The 22,365-nt window shown below is 42.5% G+C and overlaps 1 protein-coding gene across 3 annotated transcripts in view; it reads left to right on the top strand.

The window, feature by feature from the left end:
* ACOT9 (acyl-CoA thioesterase 9) overlaps positions 1-22,365 on the top strand; it is a 53,889-nt gene that overhangs the window by 6,053 nt on the left and 25,471 nt on the right. The window contains exons 2-3 of one of the 3 annotated variants that reach the window (XM_088794907.1): positions 634-889; positions 13,507-14,329. Coding sequence is in view for 1 of the 3 variants with exons in the window: in XM_019713794.3 (XP_019569353.3) it covers positions 20,941-20,960 (20 nt within the window). In the remaining 2 variants the exon portion in view is untranslated. Of the gene's footprint in view, positions 1-633; positions 890-13,506; positions 14,330-20,341; positions 20,961-22,365 lie in introns of those variants that run through there. The other 2 variants (XM_088794908.1, XM_019713794.3) reach the window with 2 other exon arrangements.

Below are 22,365 nucleotides of genomic sequence, written 5' to 3'. Positions count from 1 at the left end.
TTATTCATTGACCTTTGTCATGAAGCTTTGACCTTTCTCAGGAATAATAAATGTGCAAAGATTGTGTTAATGTTTTCCAACCAATGAAACTTGCTTCAGTGGTCATAGAATCAGGAATCATCACATAGAGTCAGGCTGTGTAATCAGTATTGTGATGTTGCACGGTCTGCAGGCTAGACATCACGTGGACAAGGTCCAATCCAGAACACATGACTAGGACAAATTATTTACAACCCTGACTCACCTTAGAAGTGACCTGATTAACATTCAACTATAAAGCACACCTGGAGATTTTTTTTTTTTTAAAGAAGCAGGTGTAGTAAAAGGAGAAAGTGTTGAAAAGGCCGTTATACAGAACATATCAATTCACACAACTTTTCCCCCTTTTTTTGCAAGTATTTTATAGTTATACCACATAGAAGGGAAATAATACAGTTACAGTGCTTAGAATCTAGGCAGGACAGAAAATAGAGCAATTTCCCAAACTGTTTTTGCAGTACCTAGTCTCTGAAGCCATGGTTAAAAAGCTGTTCAAGAGTTGTGCATACTGGTTAAGAGCTCTTCATTTACCTTCAGCAATAAATAGCTATGAAACACAATTTTCAATTTTGTAATTGTCTTACTCACTTTCAGAATGTACCAAACTCATTGAAAACTATAAACCATAATATCCAAGAATCCCAGTGAACCCCAAGCAGCATAAACACACAGAAGACCACCAAGGCACTGCAGAATCAAATTTCTGAAAAGCAGTGATAAAGAGAAAACCTTATGAGACCAATTACTGGTTTCTCATCAGAAACAATGCAGGGTGAAGGAAAATGATACCAGATGGACACATGAGTTTATGCAAAAGAATGAAGAGTACCAGAAAGTGGTAAATATGTGGGTAAGTATAAAAGACGTTTTTCTTGTTTTTAATGTCTTTACAATATAATTAACTTTAAAGTGAGAATAATACCAGTATATTATGGGATTTATAAATTTGTTGAACTAGAGTGCATGAGCACAACAGCACAAAGAATGGGGGATATGGGATGGAAGTATATTGTTAGAAGATTCTTGCATTACTTGTTAAATGGTATAATGTTTCAAGGTACACTGTGGTAAGTTAAAGGTGCATATTGTAAAGCTTAGAGCAACCACTAAAAAAAGTCAAACAGGTATAGCTACTAATAAGTCAATAGAGGAGATGAAATGGACTCATAAAAAATAATCCAAGGAAAGACAGGAAAAGAGGAAAAAGGAACAAAACAAAGATGGGACAAACAGAATTGTAGGACTACTGTTGTTTCTGATGTATCTATCAGGAAAGGAATCACCAAGGGAAAAACCTAAAACATCTTGTATTTCCCCCCAAAATTGAAATGAGATAAAGAATAAGGAAACATGATATCCAGACTCCCCTCCCGCAAATGGAATTTAATATCTTTAGTTGATGATAATGTCACCTCCATTCTGATTCATTCAGCATTGATACCAGTTGTTTATCAAGAGAAAGGGATTATTTTGGTACAGAAATGCTCACAACCTGGCATGACTTGGAAGAATTGAAAAGAGGTAACAGATCAGGCAAAGGTGTGTTGGGAAAGGAGACCTGAGGAAGTGCTGTCACAATTAGGGTGGTTGCATGATTTGAGTAGTGCGATTAGAAATGAATGACGTTAGGATAGCCTCTGAAAGTGAAACTGAAAATCAAGCAGAGATATTCAAACTGTATACCGGACCAGTTAATATTTGAAAATACACTGACTGGATGCATTAACATATTTAAAGAGAGAAGGTATATCTTATAACAAATGTGATCATTGTATCTGTTAGGAATGCTTTTGACTACAGCTAACAGAATACCCTACTTCCAGTAGCTTAAGCCACAAAAATTACAAAACCTCAGTGGAAGCCTGGAGGTAGCCATTTGCAGGGCAGTTCAGCAATTATGTTATCAAGGACCTGGACTTTTCTTGCTTTTTTTTGTTAAGGACCTGGACTTGTAAAACCCTCCCACCCTGCCAGCCATCCTCCACTCATCTCACAAACATAGCAGGGCTGCGATAGCTCCAAGCATCATGTCTTCTCATCAGCATCCCAAGCAGGGAGGAAAGGTCAGGAGCAAAGTCTTTCTTTCCTAATGAGGCTCTGTCTTTTTATCTGGGAAGCAACGTCTTTCCCAGAATACTCCAGAAGTCTTCCCTTTATGTCTTGAGTCACACTAAAGTTGTCTCCTAGGATCAGTCCCGGAAGTATAGAAAAAGAAGAATCGCAGAGGCCAAAATTGGCACTGCTCAATCCGGCCCTGTACTGGAACAAGAATAGCCTGATACAAGAACTCCAGTAGCTGACTCTTGAAATGGGTCTTTGCATGTTGTGAAGATGGATACAACAGTCCCTCCTTATTTAACATTTATTTAAAATCTCATTTACTGAGTAGATTTTTATTGTTTCAGGTGTTGTAGTCTCTGCAGTAATTATGGCAGTGGAAAACCGGACAAAAATCTTTGTCCTTATGGTGCCCTCTAGTGACCGTATCTTACCTGAATGCAAGTGACTCTATGCTCATCAGTACATTTTCTGACAACAATGCGTTTCTCATGGCCCCCAAGCAGCCCCACATCTCATTCTGAGTTAAGAAGTTGATATTCTTATTTCATTTATCAGTGCCTTGGTTGATGTGAGTCCTGCTAGGGACACAGATTCACTTTTAGTGAAGTGACAGATAAGATTTCTTAGGGCACTGTGGGAGACACAGAGCCACACAGCATTCTCCAGGTAATACCCCAAGAGTGCATGTTTTCCTTCTTTGGAATGTTTAAACTTACTCATTTGTTGAAAGGGACACAAGAAGGAAATACAAAATTGTAAGCATTTAACTATCCGGAAAAAGGAGTACTGACCTTGAAACCCTGTGATTTGTGCAGTTATTATGAGTTAATTGGATTAAAGTTCATCCTCAGAGGATTCAAGGTTAAACAAATTTTCCTAGTATTGATGGACATTCAGATTGCTTCCTTTCCTTTTTCCTGCCATTTCAAATAATGCTGTTATGAACATTCCTGTATATGTCCTTGAGTACAGGAGCAGTAATTTATACGGTATTTGCCTACAACTGGAATGCTGGGTCAAAGGGTATTTGCATGTTCAACTTCATGAAATAGAGCCAAATGGCTCTCCAAAGTGATTATGCCAATTCACAACTCCGACGAGCAGTGAATGACAATTCTCAATGTTACCTGTCCCCAACAACAGTTGGTATTTTCAGACTTTTTGTTTTTTGCTTATCTCGTGGGTATGACATAGTATCTTATTGTGGTTTGAATTTGATTAATATGATGTTGACCTTTTTATATGTTTATTGGTCACGCATTTTTCTTTTTTAAAAAAATTTTTATTGGGAAATATTGGGGAACAGTGTGTTTTTCTAAGACCCATCAGCTCCAAGTCAAGTCGTTCTTTTCTTTTTTCTTTTTTTAATGTTTCTTTTTTTTAAAATTTATTGGGGTGACAATTGTTAGTAAAATTACATAGATTTCAGGTGTACAATTCTGTATTACATCATCTATAAATCCCATTGTGTGATCACCACCCAGAGTCAGTTCTCCTTCCATCACCATATATTTGATCCCCCTTACCCTCATCTCCCACTCCCCACCCCCCTTACCCTCTGGTAACCACTAAACTATTGTCTGTGTCTATGAGTTTTTGTTTCTCATTTGTTTGTCTTGTTCTTTTGTTGTTTTTGGTTTATATACCACATATCAGTGAAATCACATGGTTCTCTGCTTTTTCTGTCTGACTTATTTTACTTATCTTTATACTCTCAAGATCTATCCATGTTGTCACAAATGTTCCTATATCATCTTTTCTTACTGCCGAATAGTATCCCATTGTGTATATATAGCACAACTTCTTTATCCATTCATGTATCGAAGGACATTTTGGTGGTTTCCATGTCTTGGCCACCGTAAACAGAGCTACAATGAACATTGGAGCACACGTGTCTTTATGTATAAATGTTTTCAGATTTTTTTGGATAGATACCCAGGAGAGGGATTGCTGGGTCATATGGTAATTCTATTCGTAATTTTTTGAGGAACCTCCACATTGCTTTCCATAGAGGCTGCACCAGTCTGCATTCCCACCAACAGTGTACGAGAGTTCCTTTTTCTCCACAGCCTCTCCAACACTTGTTACTATTTGTCTTGTTGATGATAGCCGTTCTGACTGGGGTGAGGTGATATCTCATTGTGGTTTTTATTTGCATTTCTCTGATGATTAGTGATGTTGAGCATTTTTTCATATGTCTATTTGCCATTCGTATGTCCTCTTTGGAGAAATGTCTCTTCAAGTCCTCTGCCCATTTTTCAATTGGGTTGTTTGTTTTTTTGTTGTTGAGTTGCACGAGTTCCTTGTATATTCTGGATATTAGGCCCTTATCGGAGGCACTGTTTGCAAAAATCTTCTCCCATTCTGTTGGTTGCCTCTTTATTTTGTCGATGGTTTCTTTTGCTGTGCAGAAGCTTTTAAGTTTCATATAGTCCCATTCATTTATTTTAGCTTTTACTTCTATTGCCTATGGAGTCAAATCCATAAAATGCTCTTTGAACCCAAGGTCCACAAGTTTAGTACCTATGTTTTCTTCTATGCAGTTTATTGTGTCAGGTCTTATGCTTAAGTCTTTGATCCATTTTGAATTAATTTTGGTACATGGTGACAGATAGCAGTCCAGTTTCATTCTTTTGCACATGGCTATGCAATTCTCCCAGCACCATTTATTGAAGAGGCTGTCTTTCCTCCATTGTATGTTTTTAGCTTCCTTGTCAATAATTATCTGTCCATATTTATAAGGTTTTACTTCTGGGTTCTCAATTCTATTCCCTTGGTCTATGTGTCTGTTTTTCTGCCAATACCATGCTGTTTTGATTATTGTTGCCCTGTAGTACAAGCTAAAGTCAGGGGATGTGATACCTCTAGTATTGTTCTTTTTTGCTTTGGCTATTCGGGGTCTTTTGTGGTTCCAAACAAATCTGATGATTTTTTGTTCTATTTGTTTAAAAAATGCCATTGGGATTTTGATGGGGATCGCATTAAATCTGTATATTGCTTTGGGTAATATGGCCATTTTAACTGTGTTGATTCTTCCAATCCATGAGCACGGAATGTCTTTCCATTTCTTTGTGTCTTCAATTTCTTTCAAAAATGTTTTATAGTTTTCAGCATATAGGTCCTTCACATCCTTGGTTAAGTTTATTCCTAGGTATTTTATTCTTTTTGCTGCAGTTGCAAAAGGAATTGTTTTTTGTATTTCTTTTTCTGAGATTTCATTGTTGGTATATAGGAAGGCAATGGACTTTTTGTACATTGATTTTGTAGCCAGCAACTTTACTGTATTCATTGATTGTTTCTAATAGCTTTTTGGTGGAGTCTTTAGGGTTTTCTATATATAGCATCATGTCATCTGCAAAGAGTGATAATTTAACTTCTTCATTCCCAATTTGGATGCCTTTTATTTCTTTCTCTTGCCTGATTGCTCTGGCAAGGACTTCCAACACTATGTTGAAAAGCAGAGGTGATAGGGGACAGCCCTGTCATGTTCCTGAACGTAGAGCAAAGGGCTTCAGTTTTTCACCATTAATTATGAGATTGGCAGAGGGCTTGTCATATGTGGCCTTTATTATGTTAAGGTATTTTCCTTCTATACCTATTTTATTAAGTGTTTTAATCATAAATGGATGTTGTATCTTGTCAAATGCTTTTTCTGCATCAATTCATATAATCATATGATTTTTGTCTTTATTTTGTTTATGTGATGTATCACATTGATGGATTTGCGTATGTTGAACCATCCTTGTGCCCCGGGGATGAACCCCACTTGGTCGTGATGAATAATCTTTTTAATGCATTGTTGTATTCGATTTGCTAGAATTTTGTTTAGGATTTTTGCATCTGTATTCATCAGAAATATTGGTCTGTAGTTTTCTTTTTTTGTGTTGTCCTTACCAGGTTTTGGTATCAGGGTAATGTTGGCCTCATAAAATGAGTTAGGGAGTACTGTCTCTTCTTCAATTTTTTGGAAGAGCTTGAGCTTGATTTATTATTTCTCTTCCTAGACATCTACAGGAGTGGCTTCTGCAACAGGTTAATAGGAAGAGGTCTTTCTTTTGTTTTCCAGTACTTGTTGGTAGAATGTTTTATTTTCTCTCAGACCGCAGCCTTTTTTTTCTCTCTTACACGGTAGTGCTATGTTTTCTCTGCACTATTCCAGCTTCTCACACAATGGGGGGATTTCCTGGGAGACAGGCTTCTCCTCTGTTAACACGTTGCATACGGATCACGAGAATCTTCATGAGGGATTTAAACCCCGTCGTACGCAACGTGTTAATAGTTTGCCTGGGTCACAGGGCGCAGTGTCCGTGTGGGTATGCGGAGAGGTTTTGAAGTTCCAAAGCTCTTACTGCACCAGATTCAGAGCCCGTATGTTTCACCAGTTCTGTTTACTGCTGCAGGGATCCGCCCAGACAGGTGGGGCCAGGAGCGGGGTGAGTTGTGAGAGGTGGCCCAGAGCAATGGCGGCGACCACCACCACAGCCAGTCCTGCTTCCACAGCTCCCTTCCCTTTGCCGGAACTAGTTGGGCTGCGAATCTGTGTCTGCGGTCCACAGTTCTCAGAACAGCACATATTCTGTTCGTTTGATCTGACGCTGCTACTGTTCTGTTTCTAGCACCGGGCAGGTGGGGGCGGGGCGAGCTCTGGGAGGGTAGGGAGGGGGCAACTATTCTCAGTGCCTAAGGCTCCGTTCTCTGCTCGGCAGTGCGGGCTTAAACCACCGTTTTCAGCCTTCTTCCCTCAGTCTTTTCTCCGAGGTCTCTGCCGTGAGCGTTGGGTTCAGCCGTGTTATATGCTGCCCTCTCAGCCCTGTGGGCTATAAGCGGAGCCCTAGCAGTCCGAGTGCTTCCCTCTCCCGCAGCTGCAGCAGTTCCGGGAAGCAGCGAGCTCGGAGCACTGAGCTAGGTCTGCGTCCTGCGCCCGTGTGGCCCCGTCTCCGCACTTCTCCGTTCTCCCCGGCTCGCGCGATTCACTGACGTTTAGGTGAATTCAGTAGTGGTCTCTTCGTCTTGCCTGTCTGCTGTGCAGGGAGTCCTTTGTGGAGTTACTGTTGTTCGATTAGTTGTAAATCCCAGGGGAGCTTTACAGAGGCTCACCTCACGCCGCCATTTTGATGACGTCTACCCCAAGTCGTTCTTTTCAATCTAGTTGTGGAGGGTGCAACTCACTGGCCCATGTGGGAATTGAACCAGCGACCTTGGTGTTATGAGCACTGCGCTCTAACCAACTGAGCCAACTGGCCGCCCTCATGCGTTTTTCTTCTCTTTGAATTGCCAGTGGCTTTTGTCCATTTTTGATTGGCTTCTTTACCTTTTTCTTATTCATGTGTAGTAACCCTTTTGTATAATTTATTATTCTAATTCCCCAACCTTTTTTTTTTTGTTACTTTTGTTGCAGACATGTACTAAATCTGTGGCTAAGATATTTTTCTTTGTTAATAGTGTCTTTGGGGGGTGGACGGGTGGCTCAGTTGGTTACAGCACGAGCTCTGGGCAACGGGGCTGCCAGTTCGATTCCCACATGGGCCAGTGAGCTGTGCCCTCCGCAACTAGAATGAAGTCAATGAGCTGCCGCTCAGCTCCTGGGTGGCCAGTGGGTCGGTTGGAGCGCGGGCTCTCAACCACAAGTTTGCCGGTTCGACTCCTCAACTCCCGCAAGGGATGGTGGGCTGCGCCCCCTGCAACTAACAATGGCAACTGGACCTGGAGCTGAGCTGCGCCCTCCACAACTAAGATCGAAAGGACAACTTGAATTGGAAAAGTCCTGGAAGTACACACTGTTCCCCAATAAAGTCCTGTTACCCTTCCTCAATAAAAAAAAAAGTGTCTTTAGTCATATGGAAATTTTTCAGTTTAAAGTAGTCAAATTTATCAATCCATTTTGAACTAAGATTATGTTATTGGGTACAAGCAAGTTCAGAATTTTTATATTTTCATGGTGGATTTTTCCTGTTCTCATGTTTGTGTCTCTTTATAGTGGTTTTTAAAATTTAAAGTCCTTTTTAATGAAATAAACACGGCTAATACATTTTTATTTTTGTAAGTATTTACCTAATCTTTTTGTTAAGTACTTCTCCTAATCTTGACTTTTGACCTTACTGTATCGTTATGTTAGTGTTATACCAAGAACAAGCCAATAGGACTGGTCCACTCCAGTTGCAGAAAATAAGGGCTCTGTAGCCCTAATAGCAGCTTATATGCTTACGATTCTGGTTTTGAATTTCATGCTTGCTTCTGTCCCCCATCACTTACTGCCTCCATGGTGGACAGGACCAAGGGTTGGATAAGGATGATATGGGTAAAGATCTAGCCAATAAATGAGACAGACTCAGATCCACCTGTGAAAGGATCCATTGAAATAGTAATAAGTTCTAAAACTCAGTGGAAAGAAGTAGAAAATGAGTTTCCTTATTTACTGACTTGAGATAGAAAAGAGTCTTACATTAGGAAAATTAACATTCAGAGATAGGATTCTGAAATGACAGATTCCAAGACATTTTTGTTGCTATATTTTGGGGAGCCATTTGAGGATAAGCCATTAACTAAGGTGGAACCATGTGTTATTACTTTATAATTTACCAAAGTAAAAATGACTGTAGAATACATTTGTCCACATGGGAAACAAACCAGAAAGGGGGAAATATTGGCTAAAGGCCTGAAAAATGTTGAATATGTACACGAGAGGGGAACTTGAGCATTATGATTTGAAGCCCCGTGATCACTAAGTTTCTAGATGATATTTCATTTCCCAGTTTGGTTCCCCTTCCTCTGCAGAATCCCGATTCCAGCAGTGATTGCTCTTTTTTTTTTTCTTTACAATTTTAAATTTTATTTTATTAAATTTATTGGGGTGACAATTGTTAGTAAAATTACATAGATTTCAGGTGTACAATTCTGTATTACATCATCTATAAATCCCATTGTGTGTTCATCACCCAGCTTGCTCTTATACACGGCTGAGATCATGAGCCTACTTTCCCGGATCTACCCACATCGGCAGTTTTTCAGGGCAAGTCTGGGTTATAAGACTATGCCCTCTGGTGGAGAAGGGCACTCACTGCACGTTGGTAATTGCTATTTGGACGATGCTTGCTAGCCATCACTTTGCTAGCCAGTTTGATTTGGGGGAAAGTTACTGAATGTCTGTAAATCCTAACCTCCTTATCTATTAAATGGGAATTATGGGAATGTCAATCTCCTATGCTTGTTGTGAGGATTCAATAAAATAATTGAGCAATAAATGCTCAATAAATAATACTATTTGTAGTACTATTCCCGTGTGTGTTTAACAGATATTTATTTTCAACATGTTAGGCACTGAGATAAGTACTTGATACATGGTAGTTATTACACTGCTATTCAGTCATTTGGTCAATCCATATTATTATATAATTACAGTGTATCAGGCAGTGTACCAGGCATAGGAGCCACAGCAGTAAATAGGACAGAGCCTTCAAGACTCTGGATAAGCTTTTCTGGTTCTCCCAGTGGGAGTCTCTTCTCCCTTTTGAGTTCTTTGGATTTCTTCAATGATATCTTCTCTTCAGGGAAAAAGAGCACTGTCAGATGCCTTCCTACAACACACCAGGTTCTGGCTGACGAGGATGGAAGGTGGGGTATAAAAATGTGAAAAGCCTTTGCCTTTGGAGGTGGGAGATAAGATGCTCACGATGGGGGCTTTTCCTTCCCTTCCCCTTCCCCTTCCTCTTTCTCTTTCCCTTCCTCTTCCTCTTTTCCTTCCTTGCCAGAAGAACCTAGTGTACCAGGGGAAAAGTTCTGCTGAAGTACTAGGGAAAAATTCAGCTATCATAGGAAAAAAGAACATGGACACAAAGCAACACAGACCTAAACGTCACTCCAGCCTTCTCACGAGAGACCAGAAGAAGGTAGGGGACTGTTCTTTGGGAAAACCCAGCCCTTTGGACTTCTTCCTCTCCTAAGCCTACAGCGGGGTGTCAGTCATCCAGTATCTTTTGGATGAGACAGGCTAGGGGGTAAAAAAGGATTGAGGATTTCCTTGGGCTTGAATCCTGCAAGTAAGTGGAAGAGGGAAGAAAAGAAAGAGGTTCTTTTCGTCCTCCCTCAGAGAGGTAAAGCTGCAGAAAATCAGACGTTTCCCACTGCCAACACCAGTGTGCTCTCACGCATTATAATGCTACAAAGAGTTCCTCTTTCCCTACTAAATGCCCTCGTCTGGCAAGCTTTTGTAGGAGGCGCAGGAACAGGTGTGGGACGGGGAGGAAAGAACAACCTTTTATGGCAATAAGAAAAACAATTATGTTTTTAATTTAATAGCATCTCGAAGGGTTTAGATTAATGCATGGATAATAGACTGATTAAATTAAATTTAGGATGCTGTGGTGGGTAGCTTTTGAGGTTGACATTTATCACGAAATATGTTGTTCTCCCATATAATAAATCACCTTTTTTTCACTCTAATGGACCCAATCTTAATTGGTTGGACCATGAATATGATCTATAATGTAGATACTTTTGTTTTTATGTTCTGCTCTTATGGAAGGTTCTTTAAACCCAGTCCAGCTGGTTTTTGAAGGCTGGCTTGGGACCAAAGTAGCCTTTGCAGGTGGGAGTGTTGCTCACCATTCCTCTCCCTCCATTACCAGCCTGCTCAGGAGCTGGTTTCCATCACTCAGTCAATTAAATCATAACTACATATTGAGAATTAACTATGTTGCCCAGACTTAAAATTTAAAAGATGACTACTGCCTTCAGGAAGCTTATAATATCATTGGAGTACCATGATGGACACGTCAAATAAAGCAATAATACAAGGCAAAGTATAATTAAGTGGTAAATTGTCAGATACAGACTTAGTGAAATAGAAATTGAGAGAAAGTAAAAGTTAATGATTACAGGAGTCAGGAAATCCTTTTAGAAGAAGCAGGACTTCAGTTAGGCCCTGCAAGTGCATGACGGGAGCAAGGTACTCAGTGAAGGGAGTGCTACAGCACGAACAGATCAGAGGAAGAAACCTGAAAGTTCAGAGCCTCAGTTTCCTCATCCGGGAAATGAGTCAGGAAGCCAGATGTGAGCCCCTCTGAGGCAGGGACTGGTTTTTGGGGTGTGTGTGTGTGTGTGTGTGTGTGTATGTATGTGTGGTGAGTATGATTATTATCCCCATATTTTAAATTATTTTTTTCAGTTACAGTTGACATGCAATATTATTTTATATTAGTTTCAGGTGTGCAGCATAGTGGTTAGACATTTATACAATTTATGCAGTGATCCCCCATTTGGTCTAGTACCCACCTGGCACCATGCATAGTTGTTACAACATTATTGACTATATTCTCTGTGGTGTACTTTACAACCCCATGTAAAGTACCAATTTTGTAACTACCAATTTGTACTTCTTAATCCCTTCACCTTTCTTACCCAGTTTCCCAGACCCCTCCCCTCTGGCAACCTTCAGTTTGTTCTCTGTATCTCTGAGTCTGTTTCTGGTTTGTTTGTTTATTTTGTTGTTTACATTCCATATATAATGTGAGATCATATGGTATTTGTCTTTCTCTGTCTGACTTATTTCACTTAGCATAATATCCTCTAGATCCATCTACTCATATGTTGTCACAAATGGTAAGATTTTTTAAAACTTTTTTTGATTAAAATTTATTGGGGTGACAATGGTTAGTAAAATTACATAGGTCTCAAGTGTACAGTTCTGTATCACATCATCTATATATCACATTGTGTGTTCAAATGGTAAGATTTCATTCTTTTCTATGGTTGAGTAATATTCCATTGAATGTATGCACCACAATTTCTTTATCCAGTTGTCTGTTGATGGGCACTTGGGTTGCTTCCACATCTTGGCTATTGTAGATAGTGCTGCATTGAACATAGGAGTACACTTATCTTTTTTGAATTAGTGTTTTGGATTTCTTTGGATAAATACCCAGAAGTGGAATTGCTGGGTCGTAAGGTAGTTCTATTTTTAATTTTTTGACAATCCTCCAAACCATTTTCCGTAGTGGCTGCACCAATTTGCAATCCCACCAACAGTGGATGAGGGTTCCCTTTTCTTCACATCCTTGCCCACAGTTGTTATTTATTTATTTATTGAGGATAGCCATTCTGATAGGTGTGAGGTGATATCTCATTATGGTTTTTATTTGCATTTCTCTGATGATTTGTGACATGAACATATTTTCATATGTCTATTGGCCATGTGTATGTCCTCTTTGGAGAAATGTCTATTCAGGTCCTCTGCCCAGTTTTTAATTGGATTGTTTTTTTGTTTCTTTTTTTTTGTGTTGAGTCCTATGAATTTGTCACAAATTTCGGATATTAACCTCTTATCAGATGTATCATTGGGGAGTATCTTCTCCCATTCAGTAGGTTGTCTTTTCGTGTTGTTGATGGTTTTCTTTGCTGTGCAAAAACTTTTTAGTTTGATGTAGTCCTACATGTTTATTTTTCTTTTGTTTCTCTTGCCCAAGGAGATATATCAGAAAAAATACCACTAAGCGCAATGTCAGAGAGTTTACTGCCTATGTTTTCTTCTAGGATTTGTTTTCTGGCCTTATGTTTATGTCTTTAATTCATTTTGAGTTTATTCTTGTATATGGTGTAAGAAGGTGGTCCAGTTTCATTTTTTTCACATATCTGTCCAGTTTCCCCAAAATGTTTATTGAATAGGCTGTCTTTACGCCACTGTATGTCCTTCTGAGGCAGGGACTGTTGTTGTCAGTCTGTGGCACCAGCCCCAAGCAGACTTTCTCTCACAGACATGACACATGGAGGAGTTGGTTTGGAGATTTGTCTACCAGGGACAGACTTCATGTTAACAAACAGTGACTCTCCCTCAGCTACCTGGGGCTCAGCTGAGAACCAGCCTGAGAGAGGCACGTTACTTCTCCCAGGGTGTGGAACTGAGTCCTCCGAGAATGCAGCAAAAAGGGATGTGTTGCTTATCTCACTCACTTCTGCTGAGGATACATAGCCCTACCGTGTTTCCCCGAAAATCAGATCTAACAGGAAAATAAGCCCTAGCATGATTTTTCACGAGGACATCCCCTGAACATAAGCCCTAATGCGTGTTTTGGAGCACAGCTTAATATAAGACCCGGTCTTATTTTTGGGGAAACACGGTAGTTGCCTCCAGTATAAGATTGATCTGGGTGACACTGCTAGGTCTCTTAGGGAACTCTCCTTCCAGGAAATGAGCAACTGGGCCATTGGTACAGTGGTACCTGGCCAGCTTCCATGGGTGCCTTTAATTAAAACAACATATTTTAGTCAGGTATGTATGATAATGTGAGACGGAGGGGCAAATAAACATGTTCCCCTGTAATTTTTTTGAAAACTTCCTTAGCATCTTCTTAAAGTGTTTACTTATGAAAGTAGAAAATTCAATTTGGATAATTTAGTCTCTTTTTCTCAAAGGGTAGAACTCTCTGAAATGTCATCTCTTCTCTGTGGTTTTCTACGTCACTATCCTGTCTCCTCACCAAGACTCCTTTCATACTAAGGACTGAGGAATAGAGTGAAGAAATGAAATCGAGCCACTATAGCCAAGCTGCTAAATTACTAAAATCAAGTAGGTTGAGGCATGAAGAAACTATTCAGTTCTTGTTTGAACTGGCCTGGGAACTTAAACTTTTGAACTTTTCAGTCCTGCATCAAAGCCTGGATACACATCAAACCTCCAGATAACCCTCTGATTACTCCCTGAAGGACTCACGTATTCAGACCACCTGACATCCATTATCGAGAGCAGTGGACGTGACCAGAGCTCCTGGTTCCCATCCTCCAGCCCATCTGGCATCTATCATCTGACAGCTGACTGATAACCGTCTTGGACAAGTCCTAGGGCTAAGAATGCAAAACTGATTCTCAAGAATGCACTTTTTACTATAAGAACTCCTAACTTTTCTTTCTTCTTCGGAACACTTCTGGGTTTTTGCCTAGTTGTGTTTCCGGTCTGCAAGCCCTAAGACCTGAATAAATCTTTATCATTTATTTCTAGCCAAAGCCTCCAGACTCTATTTGAGTTCATTTGACGTGACCCACTGGGGGACTTTATGCTTCCTGAATCTGCAGCTTTGAGCTCTGCAGAGTTTGAGGTTCTGTTCCACAAAGGGTCATCCTCTTGCCAAGGGACATAGTGAGGGTCCCATACAAGTATGGCTGCTCCAGGGCTTTGGACTCCTGTGGCCAAGGAGTCACCATCTTGGCAGGGGTAATTGCCCTCAATCAGCAGGTGGAGGTAAGGCTGCTGCTACATAAGAGGCAGGGAGTGGTGTGCGTGTGTGTATTTATTTTTTATTGGGGAACAGTGTGTTTTTCCAGGACCCATCAGCTCCATGTCAAATGGTTGTTTTGAATCTAGTTGTGGGGGGCGCAGCTCAGCTCCAGGTCAAGTCATTGTTTTCATTCTAGTTGTGGAGGGCACAGCTCACTGGCCCATGTGGGAATCGAACCGGTGACCTTGGTGTTATGAGCACTGCACTCTAACCACTGAGTCAACCGGCCGCCCTGAGTGTGTATTTATATAATTATTATAGTTACAGATTGTTGTTTTTATATTTTATTTTTTGACTTTATTGGGGAACAGTGTGTACTTCCAGGACTTTTTTTTTTCCAAGTCAAGTTGTCCTTTCAATCTTAGATGTGGAGGGTGCCATTCAACTTCAAGTTGTTGTCCTTTCAGTCTTAGTTGTGGAGGGCGCAGCTCAGCTCCATCCCGTGCTGTTGCTAGTTGCAGGGGGCACAGCCCACCATCCCTTGTGGGAGTCGAACCGGCAACCTTGTGGTTGAGAGCCCGTGCTCCAACCAACTGAGCCATCTGGGAGCTCAGCAGCAGCTCAGCTCAAGGTGCCGTGTTCAATCTTAGTTGCAGGGGGCGGAGCCCACTATCCCTTGCGGGACTCGAGGAATTGAACTGGCAACCTTGTGGTTGAGAGCCCACTGGCCCATGTGGGAATCGAAACAGCAGCCTTCGGAGTTAGGAGCATGGAGCTGTAACCACCTGAGCCACTGGGCCGGCCCTAGTTACAGATTTTTTTGTGGTGGGTGTGATAAAGTCCTCTTAAAGATGTCCCCATCCTAATCGCAGGAACCTTAGGTTACATGGCAAAGGGCAATTAAGGTTTCAGGTGGAATTAAGGTTGCTAATCACCTGAGTTTACAATAGGGATATTATCCTAGTGGGCCCAGTGTAATCATATGAGTCATTAAAAGTGGAAGAGAGAGGGTCAGAGAGTCAGAAGAAGATGTGAAGAAAGGCACAGAGAGATGCAGCATTGATGAAGAGGGTGGAAGGGGGCCATGAGCCGAGGAGTGCAGGTGGCCTCTAGAAGCTGGAAAGAACAAGAAAATGGATTCCCCCACAGAGCCTTCGGGAAAGAACAGAGCCTTGCGGACACCTTGATTTTAGCCCAGTGAAACTCCTGTCAGACTTCTGACGTCCAGAACTGTAAGATAATACATTTGTTTTGTCTTAAGCCATTAAGTTTGTAGTCATTTGTTACAGCAGCAAGAGGAAACTAATATAGTGGAAAAAACTGAGGCAAAACTGTCCAGCAACGATTCACTCTTGCTGTATTAGGGGTATTTTGCATATTTCTCTATTATAATTAATGTCATTAAGTTATATTGATTTATTTCCACATTCCTTTTTCTCAGGCTGTTTGCTTCTCCTGGTCCAGGATTGTGCCTTTTCTCTGTATTCTTAGTCTTTCAAATGTCACTGAATATGTGTGTGTCTGTGGTGATAGAGGAAGTGGGGAGGCTTATGGGGTGACACCTAATGGTGGTAGTGTCAGCATTAGGGAGGGGAAGCCCAAGAACCAGTGGGGACTGAAGCTGGTTGACATAAGCTGTGTGCGGTGTGGGCTGGCTGGGATTGGAATGACAAGAATACGCAGGTGGGCTGCAGGCATGGAGAGGTAGCGTCACAAACAGCTTGGTCTTGGTGGGGCTCTTGGTCCAGGAATGAATAGACAAAATTCTGAGCCTCCTGGATATGCCCCATCAGCAGGGAACCCCTCTCTCATTCTCCGCCATGTGCTACCCAAAGTGTTTCTCAATCCTTATAGTTTCAGACTGAAAGACATAGACCGAGGAGCTCCAATTTCCAAAGTATTCAATTTGGGCTTCCTATGAGTGACAGCGATTCTCTATAGTTTCCCAACGCTGGACCTCAGTACCTTGCAGGGCCCTGAATGTACAATTTAATAGCAAACCCAAGCTCTGACAGGCTTGGCCTGAGACATTTATTCTAGTTCATTAGAGTGGATTGCTGTGTGTGTGTATTTCTATCTCATCTATCTGCTCAGGGAAGTTTTACAGGAATTGCAAAGGCCAGGGTGAGGGAGATGAATTTGCTGAGCAATCATGGGGGGGAGGGAGGAATTGTGGGTAATAATAGGAACTGAAGTCAAGGAAGGAATGGCCAATTTGAAGAGGCTTTTTAGGAGTAAAATAAGGATCTTTCCTCCCTCTGGGCTTGGTTTCTCCATCTCCACAGATGAGGCCAAACAGGAGCCATATGTGGTGTCCTGAGGAATGTGCTAATGAGTCACCTATGTAAACCAGAAAAAGCAGTCTAACAATCCCATACATATTATACATCAAGATAAACCAGCTAGAATAACATCAGTGTTTCTGAAAATAAACTAATACTAATGGCATCATCCTGTTTTTGTGTGGCCCCATCTCCAAACAGCACAAAATACAAACTTACACCCGAAAGCATGTTATGTAAATTCAAACAACCAGCACGATTTTAGCATCTATAAAATATACAAATCCTCACTGTAAAGTAAGTTTCCAAAGCTTGCATGCACTCTGAAGCATAAGCTTTTGCAGAGATAGGGAAGTATAGTTACAGTTTTGTTCCTGCCATGGTTATGCATCCTGGTACAGCTGTAATTGTATCGAGGTTTTTTTTGGTTTTCCTTGGGCTGAGCAATGGCAGGGTCAGTTCATGCATGCTGAACTGGCTGCCCTGGAGTCTGAACGGAGGCTCTGTTTCCCAGTTGGGATGGTAGCAGTTTGGGTGGTGTGAGAAAAATGATGCAAAGTGGGTGGACAAGAGAATAGAGAGGAATAGGATGCAGAGTGATGCATGAATGGAAGAGAACCGAATTTGTTGGAGAGAGTGGATTAAGTGGGAGGGAGGGGGGGCATGATAGGGTAAAGAACGATTGGAAGGTTAGGCACAGGTAGAGGAGATGCCCATTGAAATTCTACCATTTAAGCCTTATTTTATTGGAAGAGACATCTTCATTGAAGATGACACCCTGAAATGAAGATGTCCTATCCTAAAGAGGCCCTCTGTCTGATCCCATGTCACTAATAGTTTGACATGTTTTAAATATTTACCATTTTTAAGCAAGAGGAAATTGTTAGAGGAAAAAGAGCATTGCTAAAGATAAACCTTTTGGCACTTGGATTTTAGGAGCAGTTATAAAAGTGGAGCTGAGGAAAGGTAGGGAAAGTGATAAAAATCACTGCCATTCCAAAATCGCCTAGCCTGGGTTTTGCTTCTATTGGAGCAAGTGGGTAAAATACTAAAGACTCATGTAACAGCTCACTAGCCTTTACAGTTTTTTCTTTAAGATTTGGGGGGAAAAAACATATTTTCATTGTTTCCTCCTCCCCCTCCTAACTTTATTCTCTATCCTTTTGTATAATCTCAATAATCTGGGAAATAAGCTAATTTTTTAATAGTGGTTTCTCTATCTTAATGAAATTATAGCATGAATCAATTTGTTTGAAAGTTGATGACATAGTTTTCCAAGAACATTTTCTACCTGAATTAGATATCCAAAAGTATATATGGTTCCGCAGACCAAGGAAAGATAGTTACTTGATACTTTTCACTTGTAACACTAAACTGAACTGATAACATGTATTGTTAGGTTTTGTTATTTGATTTTATTTTCCTACTTGTAATAATGACATTGCTAATAGGTATCTGTCAAAGTATGATTAAGTGCCTTTTTAAAATTATTTTATTTTTAAAGTGCCTTTTATTTTAATAACACATTTGATGTCAGCTCTATTACTTTGAGACCATATCAGAATAGAACTAGTGAGCATAACAGGAAATTATAATAAAGGTGGGGTGGAGAATCTGTTACTTAAGGAAAGTGATTCTCACCACTGTACAACTGTTGTGTGTTTCCTGGTCTGACTTTGTGACCACTTTGCCTTCTATCCCTGCTATCCAAAATTTAGTATAGCATGTATGCTTTACAACACCAACAATGACACACAGAAATCAGGGGTTGCTCAGCTGCCAGTTAAGATAATCATACACATGTGGATGAATGCTGGGTTGGCTAGGTTCCCCCCCCCACTTTGTTCCGCCCCCCCAAACTCTGGTTCAAGCCGTTGTTTTCTCAGTCTAGTTGTGTAGGACACAGCTCCCTGGCCCATCTGGCCCATGTTGGTATTATGAGCCTTGCGCTGCCCCAGCCGGTCACCAGTTGTCGGTTGGCTGCTTGCAGCAGTTCAGGGCAGGCTGCCAGCTGCTCACACTGGCTGCCAGCTGCTCACACTGGCTGCCAGCTGCTCATGGCAGCACATGGTATTCCACAGCGGCACACAGTAGCCCATGGCAGCACAGCATCCTCTGGCTGCTCACGGCAGCCCAGCTCCAGGGAGAGCTGTTGTTCACAATCTTAGCTGTAGAGGGCGCAGCTCACTGACCCATGGTGGGAATGGAACCGGTGACCTTGGCATTAGGAGCATGGCGCTCCAACCACCTGAGCCACCCGGCCGGCTCTGGGTTGGCTAGGTTTTCGCTGGGGTTTCCTGAGGTAGCACTAAGGTATGTGAGCTAAGTGATGAGATCATCCCTCTTTAAAGAACATCTACAGCGGACATCTATAAGGTTGGTTGCTCAGTACTCCTTTTCTTAGAAGTGCTCCATATCCCCATCTGAGTGTAACTGATGGAAATAACCATGTTAAGTAGATTCTGACCTAGCTATAAGTCTGTGTGAGGGAGTGCGTGGTGAGTCAAATGGGCCAATCATATGACCTTGCCCTGCTGCACAGTCAACCATCCAGGGGTGTGTACCTGATCCCAATTGGGCCAATGAATCTCTTCTCAGGACTTTTGGGTCAGTCTCTATGCATGTGGCTGTGGTTGTAAGATGTGAAGTTTAGGAGCTTCTTTTGTCATGTGGAGAAAGCCATAATACAGAGAAAAAAGAGTGAAAACAGTGTGCAAAGGAAAGCAAAGATAAGCAATGGAGAAAAGGCATTTTCATGGCATTGAGTCCCTGGTTCTATATGTTCCAGTCCATATCGATAGTTTATACACTGATGAGAATGTGTCTGGGTGGAAAGTGACTTGACTACATGAAAATTATAAGCTTTCTCTACTCATTATTATATCATCTATGTAACCTGAAAAATTGTCTTGAACATAATTTTTCTCCCTGAGCCTCCCATTGCCTCAACCAAAAATTCAAGTAAAAACAAGAAAAACAAAGAGTATAATTCAATATAATATTTATTGCACTGTTAGGTGTGGTAGAGTATAAAGAAGTATAACTGATACAAAGCAAAACTATCACTGAAAAGGTACATGAACAAAAATAAAGGAGCGATCCCTGCAGGCCAAAAGGAGATTCTTCTGGATGTGGGACTGAGAAAGCAGGAAAATTAGGTAGAGAGGAAAGAGAAAGCCAAAGATCATGTTTCCTTTGTACTTTATGAAGTGATTATTTTAAAAAGCCAGTTTAATTAAAATGGGTAAAGTTTGACTAAGCATGGGGTATCAGAAAAAGCATACCATATGGATCCTGTCTTCTAGGAAATGACCATCTTCAGGGCCAAAGCAAGACTTGCATATATTCTGGAAAGATCCCCCTCATTACGTTGTTTTATTTCCTCTTTAGACTGCTTTACCACGTTTGAAATGTTATTTGCTAACTTGCTTGCTGACTTGTTTTCCTTCTCTGTAAGGTAGGCCCCCAAAGGGCAGGAATTTTTATGTATTTTGTTGCATCCCCAGCTTGTACAAAAGCTTCTGGCGCATTGCAAACAGCTTAATAATTCATTGAATGAAACGGAGAATGAGGTTGTAGGGTAAAATCATCTTAACTATGGCCTTGAATTTCTCTGGGGCGGCCAAGATCTTTCCAACTTTCCAACACTAGGGGGCAGGCTGAGATTTAGAAGAGGAACGGTTTTTTTCCCTTTGGTTTTCAGCCTTTGCTTACTTTAGCATCACCTGGGGCGTCTTTAGACGTCCTGAAGACCAGGCCGCATCCCCGACTAAATCAGAATCCCCAGAGAGTGAGGCCCAGGCATCAGTAATTTGGAAAGCTGCCCGGAAGATTGCAACACGCAGCTAAGGGCCAAACCCACAGACCGGGAGCCGATGCGTGGGGGTCAAAGTCGCGCGGCCTTTTCAGCGAAGGATAACCGAGACAAGCTGTGAGAACCTGACCGCACCTCGCCTACACGTCACACCCTGGCTTACTGCGTAGTGAAGTTAATTAACAATGGCGGGGACTGGCGGGTCCGCCAGCTAGTAACGTGCCCCACGCTGCTGATTAAGTGGAAGGCTCCACAGAGGCAGACTCCAGCTTCCCGCCAATGAGCTGGGCTGCAGGCGCAGCGTGGCCCTGCTCAGGCAGTGAGGCCCCGCCCCCAGGCAGCGCTGGTCTGGCGCGGGAGGGGGGGTACATCCCTGGTGCGGCCTAGCAGTCAGGGTGCGGTCCTACGAGCGAGTTCTGGTCTGGCGCTGGCGCGCGCTCGCTCTCTGTCTCTCGCACTTTCCATTGCCTCTGCTTCCCTCCACTAACCTGCGCGCAGAGCCGGGGTCTCTGGTGTTGTGCGTGGCTGCAGGAGCGCGATGAGGCGGGCGGCACTTAGGTAAGTAGCGGGACTGGGCGGAAGGAGCGGAGCCGCCGGCGGGATGGGGGCAAGACTAATGCCGTTGACATTTGGGCAGAAAGTGGGGCCGGGTGGGCAAAGGCGCCCCTCTAACCGCGATCCCGCCCGGACACGGGTCCGCCGGGCTAGGGTGGGGCACCGCGCTCCTCACCTTAGCGTCGTCTGGCATGGAGTGTGGCATTAAAAACGAAATGGCACTTTAAGGGAGGAAGTTGGGTGTTCCCTAAAATTCCTTTCTCTTTGCTCAACAGGGGTGTGATTTGGGGGTAGCCCCTTGTCAGAAAGGTAATATTTGGAGTTCCACGGGTTACTTTTCCAGCCCTTTGTCCTTTGGAGAGCATTTTTAGGGTTAAGTGCTTGACTCAACTTGGAGTCAGATTTAAGTGTGTTGCTATGTGGGCAGATTGCAGGGTACCTTCTGGACTCTCAGGACCTGTCAGGACTATGTGACTGAGGATCCCTGGTGCTGACTGAAAGTTTATCTTTAATGAGCAGCAAGGCCATGTAAGGCGAAGGTGGGGGGCTTTGATTGGGTCACTTAGGCGACGAGGATGCCACTTTGTATATGTCATCACCCTAGTTTGCCCAGTTAGGGCCTAAGGCCTTAGATTCCAGGGCATGCCTGGCTCTCTTCCAGCCCCGGTCACCCTACCACTCCACCTGTTCCTAGTTGTTTCTGCCTGGTTGGGTCCCAGGGGGCTCCTCCCTGTTCCAGCTTCTGGAATCATCCCGCTATAGATGATCCAGCCCCCTGGGTGTGGCCCACAGTGGTTCTGACATTGATCCCCATTAATTGTCTTGGGGGTCCTGGATCTCTCTTTCACTGTCCCTGTGGACCTTGCTATCAGTTGATAAAAGGTTGTGTGTGTGTCTCTCTTGAATGTAGCACTTAAAAAATACAAACTTTGTTACACTATTTGAAGACAAGTTGAAATTCATTCCAAGAAGGGCCACAGTTGGTGTTAGCTTGCATTGGACATGACATGAAAGGCCTTCTACAAGCTGCACAGCCTTGCCCATGTACCTTTTTCCAGGAAAACTCCCCCCCCCCCACTTCTGCTTCCCCCCCCACTCCAGGTCAAGCCAATATTTCTCAGTCTAGTTGTGCAGGACAGTTCCCTAGCCCATGCTGGTATTAGGAGCCTTGCGCTCCCCCCCCTTCCCCGCAGTCATTTGGCAGCTCACGGCAGCTCTCGCTGGCTGCCGGCCGCTCACGATTGCTGCCGGCCGTTCTCGTTGGCTGCCGGCCTCTCACGCTGGCTGCTTGCCACTCAGGGCGGCACACACTAGCCCACCACAGCCCAGCTCTAGGGAGAGCTGTTCACAATCTTAGCTGTAGAGGGCGCAGCTCACTGGCCCATGTGGGAATGGAACTGGCGATCTC

Source organism: Rhinolophus sinicus, chromosome 18 (assembly GCF_057876585.1).
Source record: "Rhinolophus sinicus isolate RSI-liver-muscle chromosome 18, RSI-T2T, whole genome shotgun sequence".
NCBI classification, from domain to species: domain Eukaryota; kingdom Metazoa; phylum Chordata; class Mammalia; order Chiroptera; family Rhinolophidae; genus Rhinolophus; species Rhinolophus sinicus.
Note: the sequence above shows the minus strand (reverse complement) of the source record. Positions and strands in the feature narration are given on the sequence as shown.